Below are 23,442 nucleotides of genomic sequence, written 5' to 3' on the forward strand. Positions count from 1 at the left end.
CAAGAGGAAACTGCAGTGGTCTGGTTTGCGGCACGCAATTCAGGTTGCAGCAAATCCAGGAAACCCCATGGCAGATGCCCATGCAAAAGTTCCGGCAGTCTGTACCCAGTAACTGGCACCACATTGTATGTAGTCATCATCGTAGCCGTCGTCATCATCACAGGAAGAGGCAGACACAGACTTCATTTGGGTCATCAATGTATGTACAAAGCACTCCACCTCTGAGTTCGAAGTTATGTGAAACAGGGTGGCATTGCCTGGGGAACAACAACTCAACAGCACTGCTCCATCATGGCAAGCATGAAGCCACCCTTGACAACACTGAACTGATCACATAGGAGGAAAAACATACACCATGCTTGATCTGCACTTGAAGAGATGTGCTCCAGCCAACCCAACTGGACAGCCAAAACCATGTTCTGGAAAAGCACATCAGCAGCAGTGGCAATTGTGAATTCATGTGCCGCAATGGAAAAACCAATAGCACAGTGAACACCAGAGCCTTCTGTTGATCGAACTCGAGATTGGGCCCCACCAGTAGTCATGCTAATTCATCAGCACTGGCATTCTGGCCGTGGAGTGGTAACAAACACCATAGTAATAGTTGCTGAGAAAGGCACACCATATCTGCAATTGGTGTGCTGTCCTGTCCGGTAGCTTCGAATGAGGGTCAAATAAGGAAACCAATGACTTTGTGGTTGGTGATGAGGAGGAACATTGCCCCTTACACAGAAAGTGAAACTCTTTAACACCTAAAATAGTACCTAGCACCTTGTTTACCACATGTGAATAATAACACTGCAGCAGAAAGCATCTTCAAGGATAAATGATGGGCTGATAGGTGTCATCCAGCTTCCAATGGGACAAGATGGCACCAATGCCATACAAACATGCGTCACAGGCCAGGGTTAAACATTTACCTGATGTAAAGAAAGCCAGATGTGAAGCCGAGCACAAACATTGCCTGACTGACTGGAAATCCTACCAACAGATCAAACAAACTGAACGCTCTTCTGGCGATGCTGGTCAAGATCCTTCAGGTTCTTTGGAACTGGCAGGTCGACAATGGCTTTGATATGGTCGGCTGTAGGAACAAGACCGTCTTCCCTAAGCACATGTCCAAAAAATGAACCTTCGTGATAGAAGAAACAGCACTTTTTAAGTCTGCTGTGAAGGCCATTCTGCAGGAGGCATTTGAAAACTGACTGAAGGTTTTGTAGATGCTCACATTTAGTACATCCTATTACCCAAAGGTCATTAAGGTAACTGATGCACCCAGGTTTTTCCTGAATCAACTGCTACACTTTTCATCAATAAATTCCAGGCACAGACAATATTCCAAAAGGCTAGCAATTAAACTGGTTAAGCTCGAAGGGGGTGTTAGGACCATGAAAGTAAGAGAAACTGCATCCAACAGCAACTACAGACAGGCACTGCACAAGTTGATGCAGGAAAAATACCATGTTTTATTGCTGCAAAATTAAGCTACAAGTGTAAAAGGGGCAGGGAGGTTACAAGGCTCACAGAGGAATATGTCAAAGGGATGATTCACTTAAGTGATTTGAAGGACTGAGGAATGACTTCTAAGGAACAGTTGTTCATTATTCCCTTCAGGTCAGTCTTGTTCAGCAAGACACTCATTCCTCATTCCCAGCACATTCTCTGTCTTGTTCCAGCTCCACCATCCTTAAATGAAATGATCAAAACAGTTCCCTGCAACAGTTTCACTTTTTAGGTTCTGAGGCACAAATGGTAATCCTTTGAAAGGATTAAAAAGCTGGACTATCTGCAATCTGTTGAATATGTTTTGTTCACTTAAATCAACTTTTTTAGTTCCTGATCCTGCACAATATTTATGTAACGAGGAACCTTCCTGACAGGTCCAGATCAATTACCTTCATACTTACAGGATTGGAAGCTCAGTACCCAGACATTAGTTTCATGAAATACTACAACAATAAAAAAAAAAATCACCTTTGAAGATTAGTTGACACATGAGCCCTGTTAAGCACAAAACATTTTCAGTTTATCTACATACAAACTGGTAGGTGAGCGTGTACCACACAAATTTTCTAATACTGAGGTTGATGGGTCAAATATACCTAATACCCACCTTTTATTTTCATTGTTTTATTCAGATTCTGTATTTATTAATTCTGTATTTATGAACCAATGAAAACATTAATTAATAAATACTGAGTCATAATTTTTTAACAAAAGTAGTGTTTTAATAACTGGTAATATGAAAATAAATTAAAATTTGACAAACATGCAAAATCCCTTATAGTTAAATGAAAAAGCTTGTATACATTGACAATATTTTTCAGTGTTTTCTTTCTATACAGTTTTTTTTTAATTCCTGTCTGATGCCTCATATTTTTGTACCATTTGTAAGCAATCAGTTCCCTGCCTGCCTGCAACCCCCCCCCCCCCTTTTCCCTGAGAACTGCATTATACCACTTTAGTAAATTCACATCTGGGCACTGAGCAGGAAGTCAATGACTGCCAGTCAATAAGGTCGCATTGTAAATATTTCAGTTTTTAAAAGGAAACTTTTTATTCAATGTATATACTTTTTTATTGAAACTGAATATGTGTCACAACAAAATGAGCTTTAATTATAACAGAAATTTTCATTTTAAAAATATTCTTGTAAAATTTTTATCCAAGATTCTAAATGGTGGTTATACGGCAGTGGTGTGTCCAGCTGTGACATTCCTCTTCTCCCTTTTTACACTGTGGCGAAAACAAAGCTTACCCAGAACCATTTGTTGTGAAATCTCTTATTTCACCATTCAATGTGAAACTAATGAGCATGCTGTGAACACCCAGGTTTCCCAAGATGACAACAGATATGTTTAAAGGGCTGTACACTACATTCCTGCTTTAATGAACACTCGGGCACTATTTTACACCAAGACTGGCCTTAATTTTATTGAAAACATCTGGGACTATTTAGAACAGCTGGAGGATGTAGCATTCAACACACTTGCAATTTGGTAGCTCTACAGGTTCTGATCATTAATGAGTGGCTTCAGTCGGATATGTCATACCTGAAGACGGACGTGGACTTTCTTCTTCATCAAATTGAGGCCTTAATCGAGGCTCAAGGCAGTAGTACATGGCACTAGCAAGGTGCCTCCTGGGGTGACTACTTTCCTGTCCTTCATGCTTATTTACTAATTACAGGATTTAATTCAACGAAACCTTATAGCAAGATAAAAACTGAAAACTGATTTTTGATATAACACAGTTGTGGGTACAAATAAAACATACGAAAACTATAGTCTGAATAACTGTTTAGCACTTTTTGTAGACAGAAACATTTCAACTAATTCTGTACACCAGGTTCTGGGTAAATTTTCTGTTTTCTTTACACTGGTAAAAAGGGGAATAGGAATTTCGCAGCTGGAGACACCATTGCCCTATAACAACCATTTAGAATATGGGATAAAAATTTTGCATTCTCTATAAAAATGGACAAATCTGTGTGTCAAATATATCTCACCCGATTTCTAAATTGTGTGTTACTAAAATTACATCTCCGATTACTTGTGCATGGCAAAGTACATAAAAACCTAAGATGATATTGACAATACTCCAACTTGTTCTGCCGTATCATTACCATTCCATGTAATTTACAATGAATTCAAGACAGTCCTTAGAATTCCAAGCTATAACTAGAAATGTGTACAAATATTTTATTTTACTGTTCAGTTCTCTTCATTTACTTGGCTGTGTAAATCTGCTTCATAAATAACATATTCACCATACTGAATGGAAAAGTTTAGCACATCACGTAGCTAGGACATTATCATATTTTGTACTGACTGTTGGTAAGACAGTTCAGTTTACGTTGGGCAGGTACACTAGATCACAAGCATATTAGGGGAGCCTGAAACATAAAACACACTATCTCCAAGGTTTGTGCAGGCACTGTGTTTTTCACTTAACATTCAATTTTTAGAAAATCACCAACAGTCAACTGCTGTGACCAACAATCAGTTTAACTGGGCTACTGTGGATTGCAACATTGTTGGAAAGATGACTGAAGCATGGTGGATGACAACAGCTCTTGAGAAGCCATACCATCCAGAAGTAATTTATCAGTTAAGATTCCAAGCACTCTTCCTGAGATTTAACCACTGTTATCATTTCTGCCCGGCCAGTTGTGACCCACTGTTTGAAGGTAATACTGTCTGGCATTTTCTCATCATATTCGTGAAACAATTCAATAACGCTTTCCTTACCAAGGCATTTATTACACAAACTCATCATGCAGTCATAACTGTTAGTGTCACAGACCATTAAATCTAGTAACTCTTTGTAGTTAAAATCATTGAGTTCCGCACCTGTAATCATCAGTTTGATGTTATAAACAAACACATACAGAGTGTGTCCCTGAGGATCCAGCCAAAATACACCACTTAGGGTGGAAGTCACAAAATTTTGACCTTCCAATTTCGCATTCAGCATGAGAATTTTTGAAAGATACATAAAGTTCATTTAAATTTGACAGCACTCCAGTTAAAACAACTCTTTTGCTATCTTTGCAACCTGGGAACATTCTACTGTTTTCATCATTTTCAAAAAAACTGCTGGATCTTTTTAATTGTTTCTTCACTTATACTTACTTCTTTCTTCTTTCCTAAAACTGGAAGAATGTATTGCTCTTTCACTAATTTTCAGGTTGGTTTAACAAAATGTTGAGAAACATTGAATTCATGAACTATTTTTTCTCTTGACTGTAAGTCAGGGAGCAAACTTAAATTTTAACTTTTCCTCTTTAGATGTCACTGAACATTTATTTTCAAAATTTCTCTATTAAGCTCAAATATTCAGTGTCAGATGATGCTGGTGGTAGGTTTTCTTCTTCTTCTTCTTCTTCTTCTTCTTCTTCTTTAGAAATAATGTTGGTATCTGTATTATTAAAGCATTATTCCAAATCTTTTCTATTTTTGTCTGAAATTTGTTGTACCTCATTTTCAACCTCCCCATCGCACCCCCCTCAGATTTGGTTATAAGTTGGCACAGTGGATAGGCCTTGAAAAACTGAAAACAGATTAATTGAGAAAACAGGAAGAAGTTGTGTGGAACTATGAAAAAATAAGCAAAATATACAAACTGGGTAGTCCATGCGCAAGATAGACAACATCTAGGAGGCTGTGAGCCAAGGAGCACCGTGGTCCCATGGTTAGCGTCACCAGCTGCGGAGTGACAGGTCCTTGGTTCAAGTCTTCCCTCAAGTGAAAAGTTTAATTTCTTTATTTTCGCAAAGTTATGATCTGTCCATTCGTTCATTGACGTCTCTGTTCACTGTAAGAAGTTAAGTCTCTGTGTTTTGCGACCGCACCGCAAAAGCGTACGATTAGTAGACGAAAGGACGCGCCTCTCCAATGGGAACCGAAAACATTTGATCGCAAGGTCATAGGTCAACAGATTCCTCCAAGGAAAGCATGTCTGATATATTCTATACGACACTGGTGACGGCATGTGCGTCACATGACAGGAATATGCTGTCGACCCACCTAACTTGTACACTTGGCAAATGGGTAAAAAGATTCTTCTACCTTGCTCGATTTAGGTTTTCTTGTGGATGTGATAATCACTCCCAAAAAAGTGATGCAAACATCAGAGTTTGTCACATAAACTGCAACAAATGAATGCAATAGTTTCACAGTAGCACAGTTTTCCCTGTGCCCTGTCAAAACATATGTTTTTAACGTTTTCAAATTTTTCCATGTGAAGACTGTCAAATCCTGCATATGTCCAAGTAAATCTGAACATGTCCTGAAATTTTGGAGAGTTCCTGAACTTTGATAATTGTCTGAAAATAAAAAATTAAACTTTTCACTCGAGGGAAGATTTGAACCAAGGACCTCTCGCTACGCAGCTGCTTACGCTACCATGGGACCACGGCACTCCTGAGTTTGCACTCTCCTTGATGTTGGCTATCTTGCGCATGGACTACTCAGTTTGTATATTTTGTTTATTTTTTCCTTAGTTCCACACAACTTCTTCCTGTTTTCTCGATTGATCTGTGTTCAGTTTTTTAAGGCCTATCCACTGTGCCAACTTATAACTAAATCTGAGGGGGGTGCGATGGGGAGGTTCCCTTGTTAGAACAAGCAAAATCCAGTATGCTAACAGCTTCCTTATTAGGAATATAAATGTCATTAACAAGGTCACATGATTCTGGTTTTGGATTCACAACAAATACTTTTAAGTAACAATTTGGGCACAGGAAATTTCCAGGAATCACATTACGTTTCACCTGGGAAGCTGTTTCACCCTCACATAACAAGGACAAATGTTCAAGTTTTATTTCCCCTCAAACCTTTAGTAATAGGTTTTGTATGAACTTTAAGTGGATCACAGAACTTTTTCCAAAAATGTGGTTGTACTTCAGAATATATTTCTTCTCACGATACTCACTCACTGATGTTACAGAAGAACTTACTCGAAATTTAAACAAAGTTTGTCTAACTATATCAAAGTCATTGACGGTTTTCAAGTACTTCTACAATGCCACACCCAGCAACAATTTACTTCTTTATTGACAATAAACCTAAACGAAAATGGGCATTTTTATTACCACAGAACAAAAGCGAAAGCTCCTATTGTTTAATATTGCATTATTGAAAACAAATAAACTAAATGAATATTGGGTGAGCATGTGAACTAAATATATGTCACAATTAAATTTTATTACAATGAAACAATAAACCATTTAAATAGGCAACAGCCATAACATCAGCTGTAGAGTAATGTGAATTATTTCCTCATTTTCAAAAATTCATATATTTGTTCACAGTCAGATAGCTATGATGAAATTTTTACAGTACTTTGCTATCATGTAGGTGTACAAACTGTGCAAAAATCATATTTTTATATTCAGTCCCACCTGAGATAGCTAACCCCAAACTTTTCAAAAAATGAAAATTTTCAAATTTCAAAAATTCATAAAAAATTAAGGAAACAATTGTAAGTGTTCTTGCTCTATATGAGGCTATCATATCTAACAACAGGGAAAAAAAAGAGACTCTCATAAATCACTCCTTGTTTGTTATTTTTGGGCCTAAAAAGTGGATTTTTGAAAATCTAGATGAAAAGCTTTGGTCATTTTGACTTAATATTCTAATATACACTTTTGTTATGTGTTTTCATACTCTGAAGCAAATTATGTCTTACGTATTTAGTGCTGACAACTTCAAAGTAATTTTTCCTTCATCAAAATTCCCATTCTGTATTTCCTCAAAAATGTTATAGCCTTTTTCTCAGAAATATTCTTTCACTTTACATCGATTTAAGTGTTTTCCTTTTTCTTACTGTTGTTTTCACACTGAAATTTTTAAGTCAAACAGTATTTTCTTGCTTCTCAGTGTAACATAACAAAACACTGGTTACATGTTTGCCACTGACCTTCATAGCACATTTTTTGCTCTCGCTAAAGTGGGTGCAGTTAATTCAACCTTTAGTCATCTTTCAAAGCTTTAATTATACTACATCTGAATTATTCTCATGTATTCTATGCAAGTCTGTTGGATAGATGTGAATTTTTACATTTAATTTTCTAGTACCAGCTTCTTGATGTTTTGTCTTGTTTTACCTACATTAACTAAAAAACATCTGGTCTCACTTTCCTATCTTGTATTCACACAGTAATTAGCAGAAAACACATAACTTACGTAAGCAGATAATATTACCTCTCCTCCAAGATGTTGTAGCTCTAGCTGTGCCTTTGTGTAATGCAAGTTCATGTTATCAGGATATTCTTGTATAACAGCATCCAACAGTTGCAGGGCTTCAGCAGTCTGCTTGTGTGCCGATAAAAGTAACACAAGAAGTTGAAGGGAAGGAACATGCTCAGCATTTAAATTCAATGCCAATTTCACGTGTGCTACTGCTTCTGTTAACTGTCCATTGTAAGCATACTGAAGTCCAAGGTAATACTCCGCCAGATGATCATTTGGATCTGTCTGCTGTGCCCTGTGAACAGTTTAGTAACTTACTGTACACCTTCAAATAATGTCCTAAATCTGCTTCAAATAAAATACACATTATCTATAAAAAATATACTATTGCTGGTAATCAAGTTCTTAATTTAGATGGTAAAGCTTCTGCTTACATAGTAACCTATGGACAAAAAGAATCAGATGTTCATCATTTTCACTGTATCATAATATTTGACCTAACATAATGATTTACACATTGAGTTATTTTCTTATTGTTTCAAATGTCAGTTTTGGTTTGTTTTTATGGTGCAAAAACAACTGCAGTCATACACACCCATGTCACAACTGTAGAACACGAAGACAGAGAGGAGTTAAAAAACAACTAATCCCAATGGACATAAGAGAAGACAGCTAAAAGCAGGTATGTGGAGAAAGGGCTTCAAAAGACACCATGTAGAAATGGAAGCCAAAAACTAAAATTTAAATGGCCTTTGCCATATTGCTTTGACAAATAAAAGGTAAAATGCGGTCGACAGCCCACGCGTCATTTGCTAAAACGGCCAATAACTCAGATGGCAAACAGTTAAAAAAAATTGACATTCTGTCAGGAAGTGGTGGACAGTTAAAACATGAGAGCAATGTATACAAAGTGGTGGGGGAGGTCACTTATGAAATGACAATGGCTAAAAAGGCAGTGTCCATTACGCAACCTATTTAAAATGACCTCCTCCCGGCGGGAGAGCCAAGAGGAGGTCGTCCAAGCTGCTGGGAGAGGCTTAATAATCCTGAGCTTATTCCCATGAATGGACGACCAATAAGGATGCCAAAGGGACACCAGCACCTGACAGATGACAAAACAGAGATCACTGGAGGGAATATAGGAACTAGTGGGCTGGTGTCCAAGCACTGCAGCCTTGGCAGCAGAGTCAGCAGTCTTGTTTCCTGGCAGACCGACATGACCAGGAACCCACACAAACTTCACAGTGGCTCCTTCAAGAGTGAGCAAGTGGCAGTTTTTCTGGATCTGTTGCACTAAGGGATGGGCAGTGTACAGCACACATTGACTTTGAAGGGTGCTGAGAGTGTCTGAGCAGAGGATACAATTGCAAAGTTTGTGTCGCCGGATGTACTCCGTGGCCTGATAAGGGTGAAGAGCAGAGTGCCGAAAGCCGATATCTAAAGATGTGTGTGCCAATGATGAAGGCACACCTGACACCATGGTAAGTCCGAGAGCCATCAGAGTACACAAAGGTTCTATAGCGAAGTTCCACACGAAGACCGTGAAACTGAAGGCGACAGAGCGAAGCTGGAGTAGTGTCCTTAGGAAGTGAATGAAGGCCAAGGTTAAAACGGGCCACTTAATGAAGCCAAGGCGATGAAGGGTTCACACCCACTGGGAAAGTTGCAGGTAGTGTGAAGTTAAGCTGATGGAGAAAGCACCAAAAGTGGACTCCAGGAGGTAACAGAGAAGAGGGACATGCTCCACACTGGCAATCAAAGGGATCATCGAAGGAGGAGGCATCGGATGGGTGGTCACGCATGGCAGACAAACAGCATGCATACCTGCTGAGGAGAAAGTCACGGTGGTAGGACAGTGGTAGTTCAGCAGCTTCAGCATACAGACTCGCAACCAGGCTAGCCCAAGAGGCGCTAGTTGCCCAACGGATGCCATGATGGTGGATAGTGTTGAGATGGCGTAAGAAGGATGGACATACAGATGCATAAACAAAACACACACAGTTGATTTTAGAATGGACAATGGACCAGTACAAATGGAGGAGAGTGGTTTGACCGGCACTCCAGGAAGTACCATTGAGGACACGTAGGACACTGAGGGACCATGTAAAACTGGCTGCCAGGTAAAACACATGAGAGGACGAAGAGTGTTTCCTATCGAGCATGAGCTCCAGGGATTTCGTAGTTTCAACAAACAGAAAAGCAACAGACCCAAGACGTAAAGATGGTGGGAGAAACCATTTGCACCACTAGAAATACAGAGGTTTTGTCAGTGGAAAAAAGACAGCCATTGTCGATGCTCAGGGAGTAAAGGTGATCAAGACATCACTGAAGATGCCGTTCAGTGAGACAGGTCTGTGGAGAACTGCAATAGATGGCAAAATCGTCAACAAAAACGAAGCCGGAGATGCCCAGTGGAAGAAAGGCCATTATAGGGTTAATGGCGGTAGCAAAGAGGACGATGACGCTCAGGACCAAATCCTGAGGCACACCATTTTCCTGGATAAATGTGTCCGACAAGGCAGAACCTACACACACCTTGAAAAATTGGTGTTTTGAAAATGCCTGAAGGAAGCTGGCGGCCATGGAAGCCCCACATGAAAAGGTATGGAGGGTACCAGTTCTCCAGCAGGTGTCATAGGCCTTCTCAAAATCAAAAAACGCAGCCACAGTCTGGGATTTCCACAGAAAACCATTCATGACGTTGGTGGACATAGTAACGAGATGCAGTCGTTAGTAAATTGCGAGACTCGAGCCACCATACCAGCCAGGCATGAATCATACATTCCATCACCTTGCAAACGCAGCTGGTAACAGAGATGGGGCTTGGGTATGGGTATGACAGTGGCTTCACACTAAAATCTGGAAAATGTGCCCTCTGCCCAGATTTGGTTATATGTGTTAAGCAGAATGTGCTTGCCCGTAAGAGAAAGGTGCAGCAACATCTGAATGTGGACAGCGTCTGGCCCTGGGGCGGAGGATCGGGATGAACTGACAGCATGACCTAGCTCCCTCATAGAAAAGGTGGCATTGTAGCAGTCACAATTCTGAGAAGAGAAGGGTATTGCCCAAGCCGCCTCCACTTGTTTTCGATGGAGGAAACCAGGGTGATATTGGGAAGAGCTCAAAATTCCTGCAAAATGGCAGCCCAAAATGTTGGAGACAGCAAAAGGATCCACGATAACATCATCTGCTACTCTCAAGCCGGAAATTGGCGAATGGATCTTGGTCCCAGAGAGCCGTCAGAAGTTGTTCCACATGACAGAGGAAGGGGTGGAACTGTTAAAAGAACTAGCGAATGAAATCCAGCTAGCTTTTTTGCTATCCCAAAGAATGTGACGACACTTTGTACGTATTTGTTTATAATGAATGCAGTTTGCCATTGTAGGATTACGGCTAAAAACGCGGAGAGCACATCTCCACGTGTGAACTGCGTTGTGGCATGCCTCAGTCCACCAAGGGACTGGGACACAGAGTGGTAAAGAGGAAGTGTGAGGAATGGAATATTCTGTAGCAGTAAGGATAACGTTTGTGAGGTATTCCATCTGGTCATCACAACTGGGGAAATCCTGCTCTTCATAGGCCACCAGGGAGGAGTATAAAGCCACTACTCAGCCTTAGTAAGCTGCCATTTGCTTGAGCATGCAGGTGGGGTAGGAGTCAGCAAATGGATAGAACATGGGAAATAGTCACTCGAGTAGGTTTCAGAAAGAAAGGACCACTCAAGACAATGGGCAAGCTAGACAGTGCAGAAAGATGTCCAAATGGGAAAAGGTGTGCCAGGAGTCTGAAAGGAATGTGGGTGCTCCAGTGTTAAGGCAGAAGAAGTTGAGTTGATTAAGATGACCAGCCAAAAGCACACCTTTCTGACAGATTCTGGGAGAACCCCAAAGGGATGATGCACATTAAAGTCACTGAGTAGCAGAAATGGGGGAGGTAGCTGCCCAATAAGATAAAGGAAGTCTGTCCTGGTGACATCGAATGATGGAGGGACATAAATGGTATAGATGGAAAAAGTCAGGTGGGGAAGGAAAAGGAGAACTGCAACAGCTTGAAGAAGGGTAATCGGGGAGATGGGTTGACTATGAATGTCATCCTGTATGAGCAGCATGACGCCCCGATGAGATGGAATGCTGACCTCAAGGGGAAAGTAAAAACGAATCGGTAAGTAATATGAAAGCAGTCGTGAGAGCACAATTTTGTTTCCTGAAGGCAAAATACAAGGGAATGCTGTGAAGCCAAAAGCAGCCGTAAATCCTCTTTGTAGACCGAAGGTCGCGAACGTTCCATTGGAGGAGAGTCATGACAAGGAAGAGGTGAAGGGGTGTCACTTCAGCGGCTGCCAAGTGACAGAGTGTGAAGAGTCACTGCTACAGGGCACAGAAGCAAGAGGATCCTGCTCCCTGAAGTCCACAGAAGCATCAGATTGCTTCTGCTGTCGCTCTGTGGAGTCCAACACAGAAAAATGGTTGATGGTGCGCACCGGCGACTGGCCAGGCTAAGGTATCATGTGGCAACACCGTCGAAGAGGAACTTCGAGTCGGCGAAGGAGAAGGCCATTTGCCTTTGGTGGACTTCTTCGAGCCTTTCCAGTTAGCAGGGGAAGACTTGGGTGCTGTTTAGCTGGAGGGACATAGGAAGACTTCATGGGAGTACCCTTTGTGTCCTTTCCGGCCTACTGGCTGTGTAGCTTGTGTCTTCGCCCCTTGAGGTGAGAGTTTGATGGCTTGTTGCACAGCTGGACGGGGTGGATGCCAATGCTACCTTGACACTGGGTGATTTCCACAACCTCAGAGCTGAATTTGAAGTTGCATGTCTGCATGACCATGTCCTTCATGGAGCGGGGGGTAACAAGAGAACTATAGGTGCAAGACAGGAGAATGCAGGGTTTGTGACTAGCCAACAATTTATGACTAGGTAAGGCACTCTTTCATTTACCTGGATCTCCTGGACAGCCTGCTCATCAAAATACACGAGACAATTCCTGAGCGGCGGTGGCACAGCCACCATTACAGTTGATACAGCAGGGAGAAGGAGGTGGATAATTGCCCTCGTGTGCATCCCTACCAAAGGTTACACATTTGGCTTGGTGTCGATAAGACATTTTAGTGTGGTTGAAATGATGACACTCTTAGCAGCACATTGGGTTAGGAACGTACGGTTGGACTGCGATAATTTCATAGCCTGCTTTCATCTTAGATGGAAGCAAAGGTGAGAAAAAGAGTGCGGGTGGGCACTAAGGAGAAATCTACCCAATTCATCACCCGATGGACGGCAATGACACCCCGATACAAGAGGTAAGATTGGATTTTGGACTCGGTCAGACCGTCGAGCAGCCTACTGTAAATAACACCATGGGAAGAATTCAGAGTTCTATAGGCCTTGACACGAACAGGGTAGCCATGGAGAAGTGAGGCGGCAAGCAGTTGTTGTGCTTGAGAATCAGTAGTAGTCTCCAAAAACGATGTGCCATTCCGTAAACAAGAGCAGGATTTCACAGGGTCGGCAACTGCATCAACACCTTTCTGTCCGATTTACCGTGGTGACGGACTGACCATCTTCAGTACATGAGACCACGAGGAACCGTGGCGCAGCTGGAAGGGTCCTCGAATTTTTAGTCTCATTCCATTTATGATTCATACATGGTGATTGTGAAGATGATTGGTCCATTGCGAGAAAGTACCCCACAATTGCCAACATCTTCGATGGCATGCTCCTTGCAACTGGGAACCCCCTCCACAAGGGGGCACTCCCACCTTAGGTGATTGTTCACAACTCAGGTCACACCTCCCGAACACCTGACAGAGGGACCAATCGGCAATTAGGGAATGCAATCATCCCTCCCTGGACCTGACCTGTACCAGGGGTTACATGCAAACCCTACCTGTCGACCCAGAGCTGGGAATTCCACATTACACAGTCACGTGTTACATGTAAGACACGAGGGCCGGCCTTCAGAAGTCCACAGGAAGGACGAAGAGAAAGAGGAACCTCAAACACCGAAGTGGAGGAATGAGAGGAGAATGGAAACAAAGAAAGGAAAAGGGAATGATAAACAGTGGTGAGACAGTATATAATGCAAACAGCTAGAAGCTAGATAATGTATACAAATTTTTGAATTCTGTTTTTGGCAGTGAGGGGGGAAGGGGGGGGGCTGACATTTTCACAATTTTATTATAATTAATAACCATTCACCTTGGATATAGAGAGAAATGACTATGGTAACTGAAGATTCTGTTCCACAAATCCATTTTTTTTTTTTTTTTTTTTTTTTTTGTACAAACTAATTTCATTTACTACGATGAAAGTTATAATGTCACAAAAGACATAAAAAAAATTAGAAGAGAATATTTTCTAAAAAAAAATTGTAAAATCTTCATCGCAAGAAAGTAAAATAATAATCTGAGACAATAGAGACACACAGAATCAAATGCAAACTAAGAGACTGAAATATGTTTATTTGTGAAAATTTTGTTTCTTATGTTCAAGCCTCCTCTGTGGTATGTCCCAGTTTCCCAACTGGATAGCTTCACAATTAGGACTCAAAAACTACAGTCAGAAGCAAAATGAATCCATACACAAAACAAAAATTGGAAGTGAGAGAGATGATGAAGACATTGAAATTAGATGCACTGAGAATAAACAAAGTACAGCAACCGGGGAACATATTAATTGTTCAGGTGGCTATTTCACAATATCAAGCCATTGTCGTGTAAGATGAAGTAAAATATTTATGAACATGAAATCTGAGTACAAATTTAATATTGCAGTCAGTATAGTCTCACAGTTAATTTTACTAGATCAAATTAAAACATGATCAACAAGTTTCATAGAGCTTAAACTGTTCATTGAATAAGTAGATCTGTGTGTACAGCTGTTGGTAACTTGTGGCACTGTTTCCAGTGGCTTAGGTGTAAACAAAGTGTACGCAATGTAAACATGATAGGAAAAGCAGTCAGTGACCACTGGAGACTGTCACAGGCTACACCGAAGCCGTATACATAACACACAAATGTCTTACGTCAATTAATAAAACCAGTTGATGGATGTTTAATCCTCTTGAAACACATAGTGCAAATAAAATAAATTATGATTTCTTGCAGTAAACTTTTAGTTTCAATTGATATTTATAATAGTCACAGTAAATCCTAATCTAAAATGTTCCAATATAAAGAAAATAATCAGAAGATGTGTAAAAGCCACTTTCACAGAGAACCAGTTAACTGTCCATGTCATCCACCAATATTAGAGGCAAAGAGTTCTGAAAACAAAGCTTAGCATGGAGAACCAAGAGGGGACATTCCACCAGGATGTGAGATACTGTCTTTTCAGCTTCACAACCACATTGCTGGGCTGACTTGCTACATAAAATAAAATTACGGGTTAATCTGGTTTGACCAGTGTGGATGTGACTTGGGAAGATGGATTGATGCTTAGAGGAATGGAAGGAGGAACACCACACAGCAACAGTCTCCATGATCTGCACAGTTTATTAGAAGAGACAGAACGCCACCATATGTCATTCAATCTCCAAGTGAGAACAGGTTTAATTTGCACTGACAACTCTGCACCTGTCAGATCTAACATAGGGCAATTACTTGCTTCAAAGCCAAACAGTCAGTCACTTCATTGCTTGGGATAATCACATGACTTCAGACCCAGAGAAAGACAACTGAACAGGCAGTACGACTAACGTCAGAGAGGTATAGCATAGAGTGACAAGAGTAACATTGGTCAGTAACCTGGAGACTGCTCACCGAGTCACAAAAGATTATAAAACAGCTGAGGGAGGTCTGTTTAATAAAACGTATGGCTCTGTTAGTGGCTATCAGGTCAACCATAATAACACTACATGTTCCTGGCAACAATTGTTGTTCCTGACCGGTGGGATTTGTAAAATCATATCCCGTCCTATCCACAGTTTTAGAGTCATCAGTGTAAATGACAGTATCGTCCTGACACTCCTGAAGAAATGACAGAAACAGATGCTGAAAGGTCATGGGGGTGATTGAAACTTTAGGTCCTTGAAACAGCTTAGTCCTAATATGTGGTCTGGATACTAAACACAGGGGCTGGGCAGGAAAAAAATGGGCAGCACATTCTAAGGAGATTAGGCAGGGGTCCCAGCAGAGGGCCTCTAGCTGCATTGTTATTGTTGTTGTTGTTGTTGTTGTTTTTTTGTTGTTGTTGTCGTCGTCGTCTTTTTTATGCAGCTCTCCATGCTACTCTATCCTGTGCAAGCTTCTTCATCTCCCAGTACCTACTGCAACCTACATCCTTCTGAATGTATTCATCTCTTAGTCTCCCTCTACGATTTTTACCCCCACACTGCCCTCCAATATTAAATTGGTGATCCCTTGATGCCTCAGAACATGTCCTACCAACCGATCCCTTCTTCTAGTCAAGTTGTGCCACAAATTTATCTTCTCCCCAATTCTATTCAATACCTCATCATTAGTTATGTGTTCTACCCATCTAATCTTCAGCATTCTTCTGTAGCACCAAGCAAATGGAAAACCATTATTTGTATATAAGCCCGTGTTTAGTTCACAAAGTGGCAGTAGGTAGCTTTTGATTTGGTGAAAAACCAAAATCCTGTATTATTCAACACAACCCTGCAAAAAGGATGAATCTCTATGAAATTAAGAAAATTAGCAGTTTAACATCTCCTCAAGTAGGCTGAAGATGGAGCCCTAGTTCACTCAGGTAATGATGGTGCTGAAAGTCACCCAAGGATTAAGGCTGCAGCTACATGTGCAATTTTTCCAGTAGTATTCATGCTTCAAAAATCCTGGCATAAATAGAATTACAGCATGCCAGTGCAGGCTGCCACACAGTGCTGGAATTTACACTGCTGTTGCATTGGTGAGGTGCGACTTCAAGATTTAATCCCGCTGGAAAAAGTCACACATGCAGCCAGTCTAAGAATTAGCCTACTGTTCACCTGAAGTAATTTAGGAAAACTGTGGTAAATCCAAATCTAGATGGCTGAAGACTCATTTGGACCCAAAATCATCCCAAATGTGAGTACGGAGTATTGTCTCACTGCCTTCACACAAGGCAATGTCTGCAAATGGACAAAAAGACTTCCATGTCCTTAGATGTGGAACTTTGATGACATAGGTCCGGAGAGATGATGATGTACTGCCTACATATGAGGGTGGTTTGATAAGTCTGGTAAATTAAAATAATTAAAATAATGGAATATTTTTGTTGTGCCTTCATGGTTGGTAAGCTTGTTATTCCATGTATCATATAAAGAATTTAACACTGTACAGTGTAAAGTTCATTGTTGACACCCATCTGAACTGGGAAATGTGTTGAATGCGAATGAAAATGGAAATTTTTTTTGTGCTGTTACTAAACATTTTCATTTGAAGTGTTTAACTGCTCCACAAATCAAAACAGAACTGAATGAACTTTACATGGACTGTGCACCATCACTGAAGTAATTTACTTCTGGATTAGCGAATTTAAATGTGGTCGGTCAAGCATCCAAGGTGAAACACGCTCTGGCCATCTAACTGAGGTCACCACAAAGGAAATCACTGACAAAAATCCATGTTAAGGTAATGTAAGATCACAGAATAAAAAGTGAGGAAATTTTTGAGACTAAGTGTCTCAACTGAGCAAGTGCATAATATCCTGCATGGAGAATTGACTATGAAGAAGTTGTGTGCGAGGATGGTGCCACAATTACTCAGTTGACCAAAAGCACATCTGGTACAACGTTTCAACACAATGTCTGACAATGTTTAATCACAATCTGCAAGACCAGAGTCAAAATGGCAGTTAAAACACTACATAAAGGTTGGTGAAAGTGGACCAAAGAATGCAAAGACCATTTTGTCATCTGGTAATGTGATTGTCACTGTGTGTTTTTTTTTTTTTTTTTTTTTCCCTTCCTGGAGCCCCAAGGAATAATCCTCACAGGTTACTTGAAAAAAGGAAGAATTATAACTGGGCCCTATTATGCTTCATTATTGGATCATTTGAAACTGGTGTTAGGCACACAAAAAAGTGCTCTTTCAACAGGATAAGGCACCATCCTACACATCAGTGATACCAATGGTGAAAGTGGATGAACTGGGCTTTCAATTGGTTTCTCATCCACTACACGTACCAGAATTAGCCCCAAGTGACCTCTTCTTGTTTCCTAACTTGAAACTTTGGCTTGCTGGAAAGGAATTTTCATCAAATGAGGAAGTGAGAGTTGCAGTCCATGAATATTTTGCAGAGTTTGACAGTGCTTATTTTTCTGATGGGATACAAAAGCTTGGAGATATCTGGATTAAGTATATATCCTTAAAAACAGACTACGTCCAGAAGTAAGGTAAGTTGTTTCTGAAACCAATATTTTTTCTTGCTTTTTTACCAGACTTATTAAACCACCCTTGTACCTTCTTCAGCTGAGGTAATAGGTGTCGATTGATTTCTCCAAGATGACAATATTTGACTACACAGGCAACATTTAGAGGACAAAAATACAGTACATGGAGTGGCCAGCTCATTTCTTAGCACAAATGCCATAGAGCACATTTGGTAAGTTGTTTGGAGGTATGTTGCTAGTCTTCGTAATCATCCTCTGCCCCTTGCCATTGCTGATGGCAGCTTTATGATATATGTGAAACTTTATTCTTATGGAGTCCACAGACATCATCATTAATAGCATCATACACCACTGTAAATGCAACCTCTCTCAGGGTATTCTCATTTCGTATCAGTTTTATTCATGCTATATCATACTGGCACATGCATTTTGTGAATTTCTAAGATTTCCTATGTTTCCCCATGTATTATTTATACAGAACTATGTCTTCATGTACAATTACTAGACACTCATATTTTACACTTAAACTAAGCCATCACACCTGATACAGTTTTTCATGTTTCAGTGCTTCATAAAAACAAGTTTTTTCACAGAATCTCAACATAAGAAATAGCAGTTCTTGTAAGGGGGAGCAAAGGCAGTAACATGATATCTGTCTTCCTCTATGTACTGAAAATGATTTGAGTGGGTACCTGTGAAAAGAGTCAAGTGCACTCTGAATAAGTTGCTGTTTCTCATGTTTTAATGTAGTGTTTGCTGCCTGCAGACTGTAACCAATGCCTATGTAGAGATGACACCGGGATGCCAGATTTTGTGGTGATGACGTCTCTCTGGAGAGGGCTTGGCAGCTCCACTGCAGGCCTTCAGCAAACTGTTGAGAAAATCTGTCATTATAAAATACTCAAAACATTAAAAAAGTCTGATATGACATCTTTCATCTACTTTTAACATCCAGAGCTGTACATCAGTCAAAGATATCATCAACAGGGTAACATACAGCAGTTCTAAATCCTTGCTGCCAATGTTTCAAGAACTGTGCTTTTGGATACAGTCTTAATATTTTCTGTTACTGCAAGTTGCAGTTGTTTTCCAACCTAAGCCCTTGAAAATGCTTCACATTTTTCAAATTTATGAGTGTGCTGATTATTTTGAAATAATGAACAGTTAAAAAGAGTAGTATGCATATATAGATTTAAGATCACTTTTGCTCACCCTGTTCTACAGCTGTTTTCACATAAGAAAGAGCCTGAAAAAATAATTTTATATTATGATGAATTTCAGTGTTATTTTTGCAGATTTTGCTGTTGTATGTGCAATTTTTTTCCCTTCATTTTTATCTTAGGAAGTGATAAGAATGAAAAATTGGGAGAGAAGTAACAAACTTTAACAGCTCCTCTTAACACGGTGAAATTAAACACACAACACCATACCATAGACCCACAACATAACTACAGGAACAGCAACAGTAGTGTGTCTGAGAACCAGTCCAGACTGAGCCAGATGCTCAGAAATTTTGTCTGAGAATGGTAGACATGCTTGTCATGGACATTCCATTCTCTTCAGTTGCTAGTGAGCCTGAGCAGCACCATTTAACCTGGATGGGATGATATTTGGCACTGATATTCTGCCAAGTGTAAACAGACCCTAACACTTCTTGGTAATAAAAACCACATCACACTCAACTTCTATTTTTGACTGAATGGTTTTCTTTTCTAAATTAGATATCATAATGTAGAACTACTAAAGCTGAGAAGTTATTTTACAGCAAGAATAGTTTAGTCACAGTCATGATATGGTTTGGTTGAATGTCCCAAACAAGGAAAATTGTTGACTATTTACACACCAGATACCAAGTACACTTTACTGTTCTGTGATAAATTTCGAAAGGAAATAGTTGTCACACATTGTGGAGCATAAAGCCAATATTTGTAAACTGCTGCTATAATGTTTATTATGCTTTTACTGGAGAACGGTGAAGATGCCAAATTTCACATTCTCGTTGAAGACCACCATTTTCATGTAAATTGCTACATTATTGTTTGAAGAAAATTTTCTTGTTCCTGTTGACATAACACTGATGAAGATAGAACAAATGTAGAACTACACACATGCTCAAATCAAGTACCTATACTAAACTTCTTACTGTAGACAATAAATTATTCCAAAAAGCTTTAAAGATACACAATACCTTGATGAACAGACATAGTTTCATGCTCAAAGATTTTTTACTGGATATTGGTGCCTTTAAACCAGAAAAATCACTGAGAATGGAAGGATGATATGAGTATCAGTGTGGATCTGAACAAGAACCCATTCAGATAACTGTATTAGCATATTATACCTTCAAATAAGACTCAGGCTTTCCAAAGTTAAGATAGAAACTCAACAAAGAATTTTGCCATGTAACTTTCTCTGGTAAACTACATCGCCACGAATGGAATAACAATTTTAGTCTTAGCTACTTAGATGTTATACAGTATGCAAAGTGGGTTTCTATGTCACACTTTGTCACCGAGTATTAGATGCTGGCTACAGTTAGCCAAAAATTCAGCAAAATATACAGCTAGCAGTAAATCAGCTACAAACCAAATACGTGCTGAATAAAATCTTACAATTTTCTAACATCGGGCAACTTACCTAATGTGGACAAACATAGTAATTAATAACAAAAATAATGTTACAGCTATCATAGTTTAAAAGCTTGTACTGTAGCAGGCACTACTATGTTGATGATATAGATACAAAGTTTCATAAATACCAAGCAGTATGTACCACAATAAACAGAACATGTAACTACAAAACCAAAAAAACCCTCTTCAGCACTAATAGTTTCATGTTTGGCTGCTACAGAGCACCTGGTTCTTCATTTGTAGGCTGGCGGTCTTGTTTTGGTTAAGGTGATTGCCACTAGATACAGTCTTTCACTGTGTGCAGCTTTGGATACTCAACAACAAAATACACACTTTGAGCCTCCCCCCTGTTTTATTGTGTAGGCAATGCTTTCAAAAAAGGAGGGCTATAGTGATTCTGAGTTTGACATTGAATTTAGCAGCTCAGGGAGTGAAGAAGAATGTGATGTTAACTTGTTAGAGGCAAAGTGACAGCAGTTTGTCAGTTAAGTGACAAATGCTTGGCAGTGGTATGAGATAAATATATCCACTGTCTCTAGGCAGCTCCTCCAAGATTTATATTCATATGAAGCATGGTTAGACTTCCTAGCTACATAGAAAAAAAAAAAAAAAAAAAAAAAAAAAAAAAAAAAAAAAGCTATCTTCATATGTGAAACTGCAATGTCTTTCATTATAGGAGGTTTTCATTATTAATAAAATATTATGTTAAGGGGTTAATTAGAATGAAAGACATTTGTAATGTGTTGAACGTACGTGCTGTTAAAAGCAAATACAGAGATAGACAGAAACAGCATACCATCAGAATGACTACCCAAGAAAAATCTTATAATCTTCATCGATAGACAAACTTCATAGTCCACAAAAAAACAGTGCTCATATATGTTTTGAGGCCAGAGCTGACAGGTGCCTAATTGAAAGGGGAGAAGGATGACCTCACCTGAATGTCTAAGAAAAATACAATAAGTTCATTCTTTGCGAGTGAGAAACTTCAGCAAACTCTAGAAAATTAAAGGTTTTGTTGTAAGGGCTTGTATTGTATCCCCAGATGGTCGACTGTGATACAACCTACAGGCAACCCTACCCCAGCACTGGGTAGCACCAGCTTTGTCGCTGGTGGCATCCACGTCCATGTCACAGTACACAGCACTGTGATCACAGGCACTACTTCTCTCCCACAAGATAACATGCTCACTGTTTGTGTGCCTGTTTTCTTCCACCAGGCAGACAATTAGGGCACCACCCAGACGCTCCATGGCAGTGAGCTCACCATGTACATTGCTAAGCTGGTCGGGAATCAGTCATCACTGTGTTTCAGTCATCAGGCTACCATCAAGTGCCTCCTCCACATTGCCCAGGTAGACTTCACCTCCAGCACATCCTCCAGCTTACTCCCGACAGTCCAGGGCTCCCGCCCTGCTGGACACCACCCCCAACTGCCTAGGGGCTCCTACCCCAATGGACAACACCCCAGACCACCCAGGGCCTCCTGCCTTGCTGGATGATACATCTGATTGCTTACATCTGAGCCCATACGACCTCAATTGGGTTGTAATGGCAATGGTATGGGGATACTCTAACGATACAGTGCCCATACTGCTTTGCAAATTCGCCCATCTCATGAACTCTGTATGCAGGCTTGTGGTGATTGACAAGAAACAGCAATTCTGCTCTGGTATGCAATGAGTTATGAGGTATTCCGTTAGATGACAGCCATGCAATAATGTCTGCCTTTTTGGAGGTTGTATTAGGAGCTTTGTTCACTTGCACTGATGGATGGATGGATGGATGGATATGGTGTTATGGGCGCTCAACAGTGTAGTCTTTAGCGCCCGAACGGAAACAACAACGGACGAGTGTCACTAAAATGCAGCAAGTGCAAAAACAGGACTAAAATTATAGGTGAAAGTCTACATAGGCAGTTTGCACGTCAACAGTAGCAAAGTGGAAAGCAGCACATAAAGAGGAGAACTGCAAGAGAACGTAGGGGAAGGGGTTAAAATGAAACACATAGCACATGTTTGGAACTGGCCTATTACAAGAATAAAAAGGAGTGGTAAGCCACTCGGCAACACACTAAAAATTCCAACCTAAAATTTTTGGCTGAAGCCCAGAAACATCACAGTACCTTAAAACTTTCTTGACACTCACCTCGTCATCGGCTAAAATCGAGGGCAGATCCCCACTAATATTAACTTCCGCCATGACAAAACAATATAAATCACACTCAACTAAAATATGGCGTACAGTGATTCGTACGCCACAGGCATCACACAGAGGGGGTTCCTCTCGCCGTAGTAAGAAGGCACGCGTAAGAGGACAGTGCCCTATGCGAAGACGTGTAAGGGTCACTTCGTCACACCTAGGTGGCCGGCAGGAGGAACACCATGGCTGGATGGTGGGTTTCACCAACCGCAGTTCATTTTCCCTCACCGCCAGCCATTCCTCCTCCCACAATTGCATATACTTCCGCCGCAACACAGAAACGACACCTTGCAAAGGAATAGAACACTGTGTCACCTCCGGTAATCTGCAGGCGTCCTTGGCAGCTCTATCAGCTTGTTCATTTCCTCATATGCCCACATGCCCTGGCACCCAGTAAAAGGACACTTGCTTGCCCTGTCGTTGGAGGATGTACAGTTGGTCGTAAATCAGCTGTTCCAACTTCTCCGCTGGGTACAGGTTCTGCAGTGACTGTAATGTGCTCAGTGAGCCAGAGCAAATTAGGAAGTGTTTGCCCTGAGTAAACCGTATCTGCTCCAATGCCTTCAGGATTGCGTGAAGTTCTGCGGAA

The 23,442-nt window shown here is 40.5% G+C and overlaps 1 protein-coding gene across 1 annotated transcript in view; it reads right to left on the reverse strand.

The window, feature by feature from the left end:
- LOC126470017 (tetratricopeptide repeat protein 7B-like) overlaps positions 1-23,442 on the reverse strand; it is a gene marked incomplete in the record, with an annotated part of 205,659 nt that overhangs the window by 48,900 nt on the left and 133,317 nt on the right. The window contains 2 exon segments of the mRNA XM_050097494.1: positions 7,707-7,989; positions 18,714-18,892. Coding sequence (XP_049953451.1) covers positions 7,707-7,989; positions 18,714-18,892 — 462 coding nt within the window.

Source organism: Schistocerca serialis, chromosome 3 (assembly GCF_023864345.2).
Source record: "Schistocerca serialis cubense isolate TAMUIC-IGC-003099 chromosome 3, iqSchSeri2.2, whole genome shotgun sequence".
Taxonomy (NCBI): Eukaryota; Metazoa; Arthropoda; class Insecta; order Orthoptera; family Acrididae; genus Schistocerca; species Schistocerca serialis.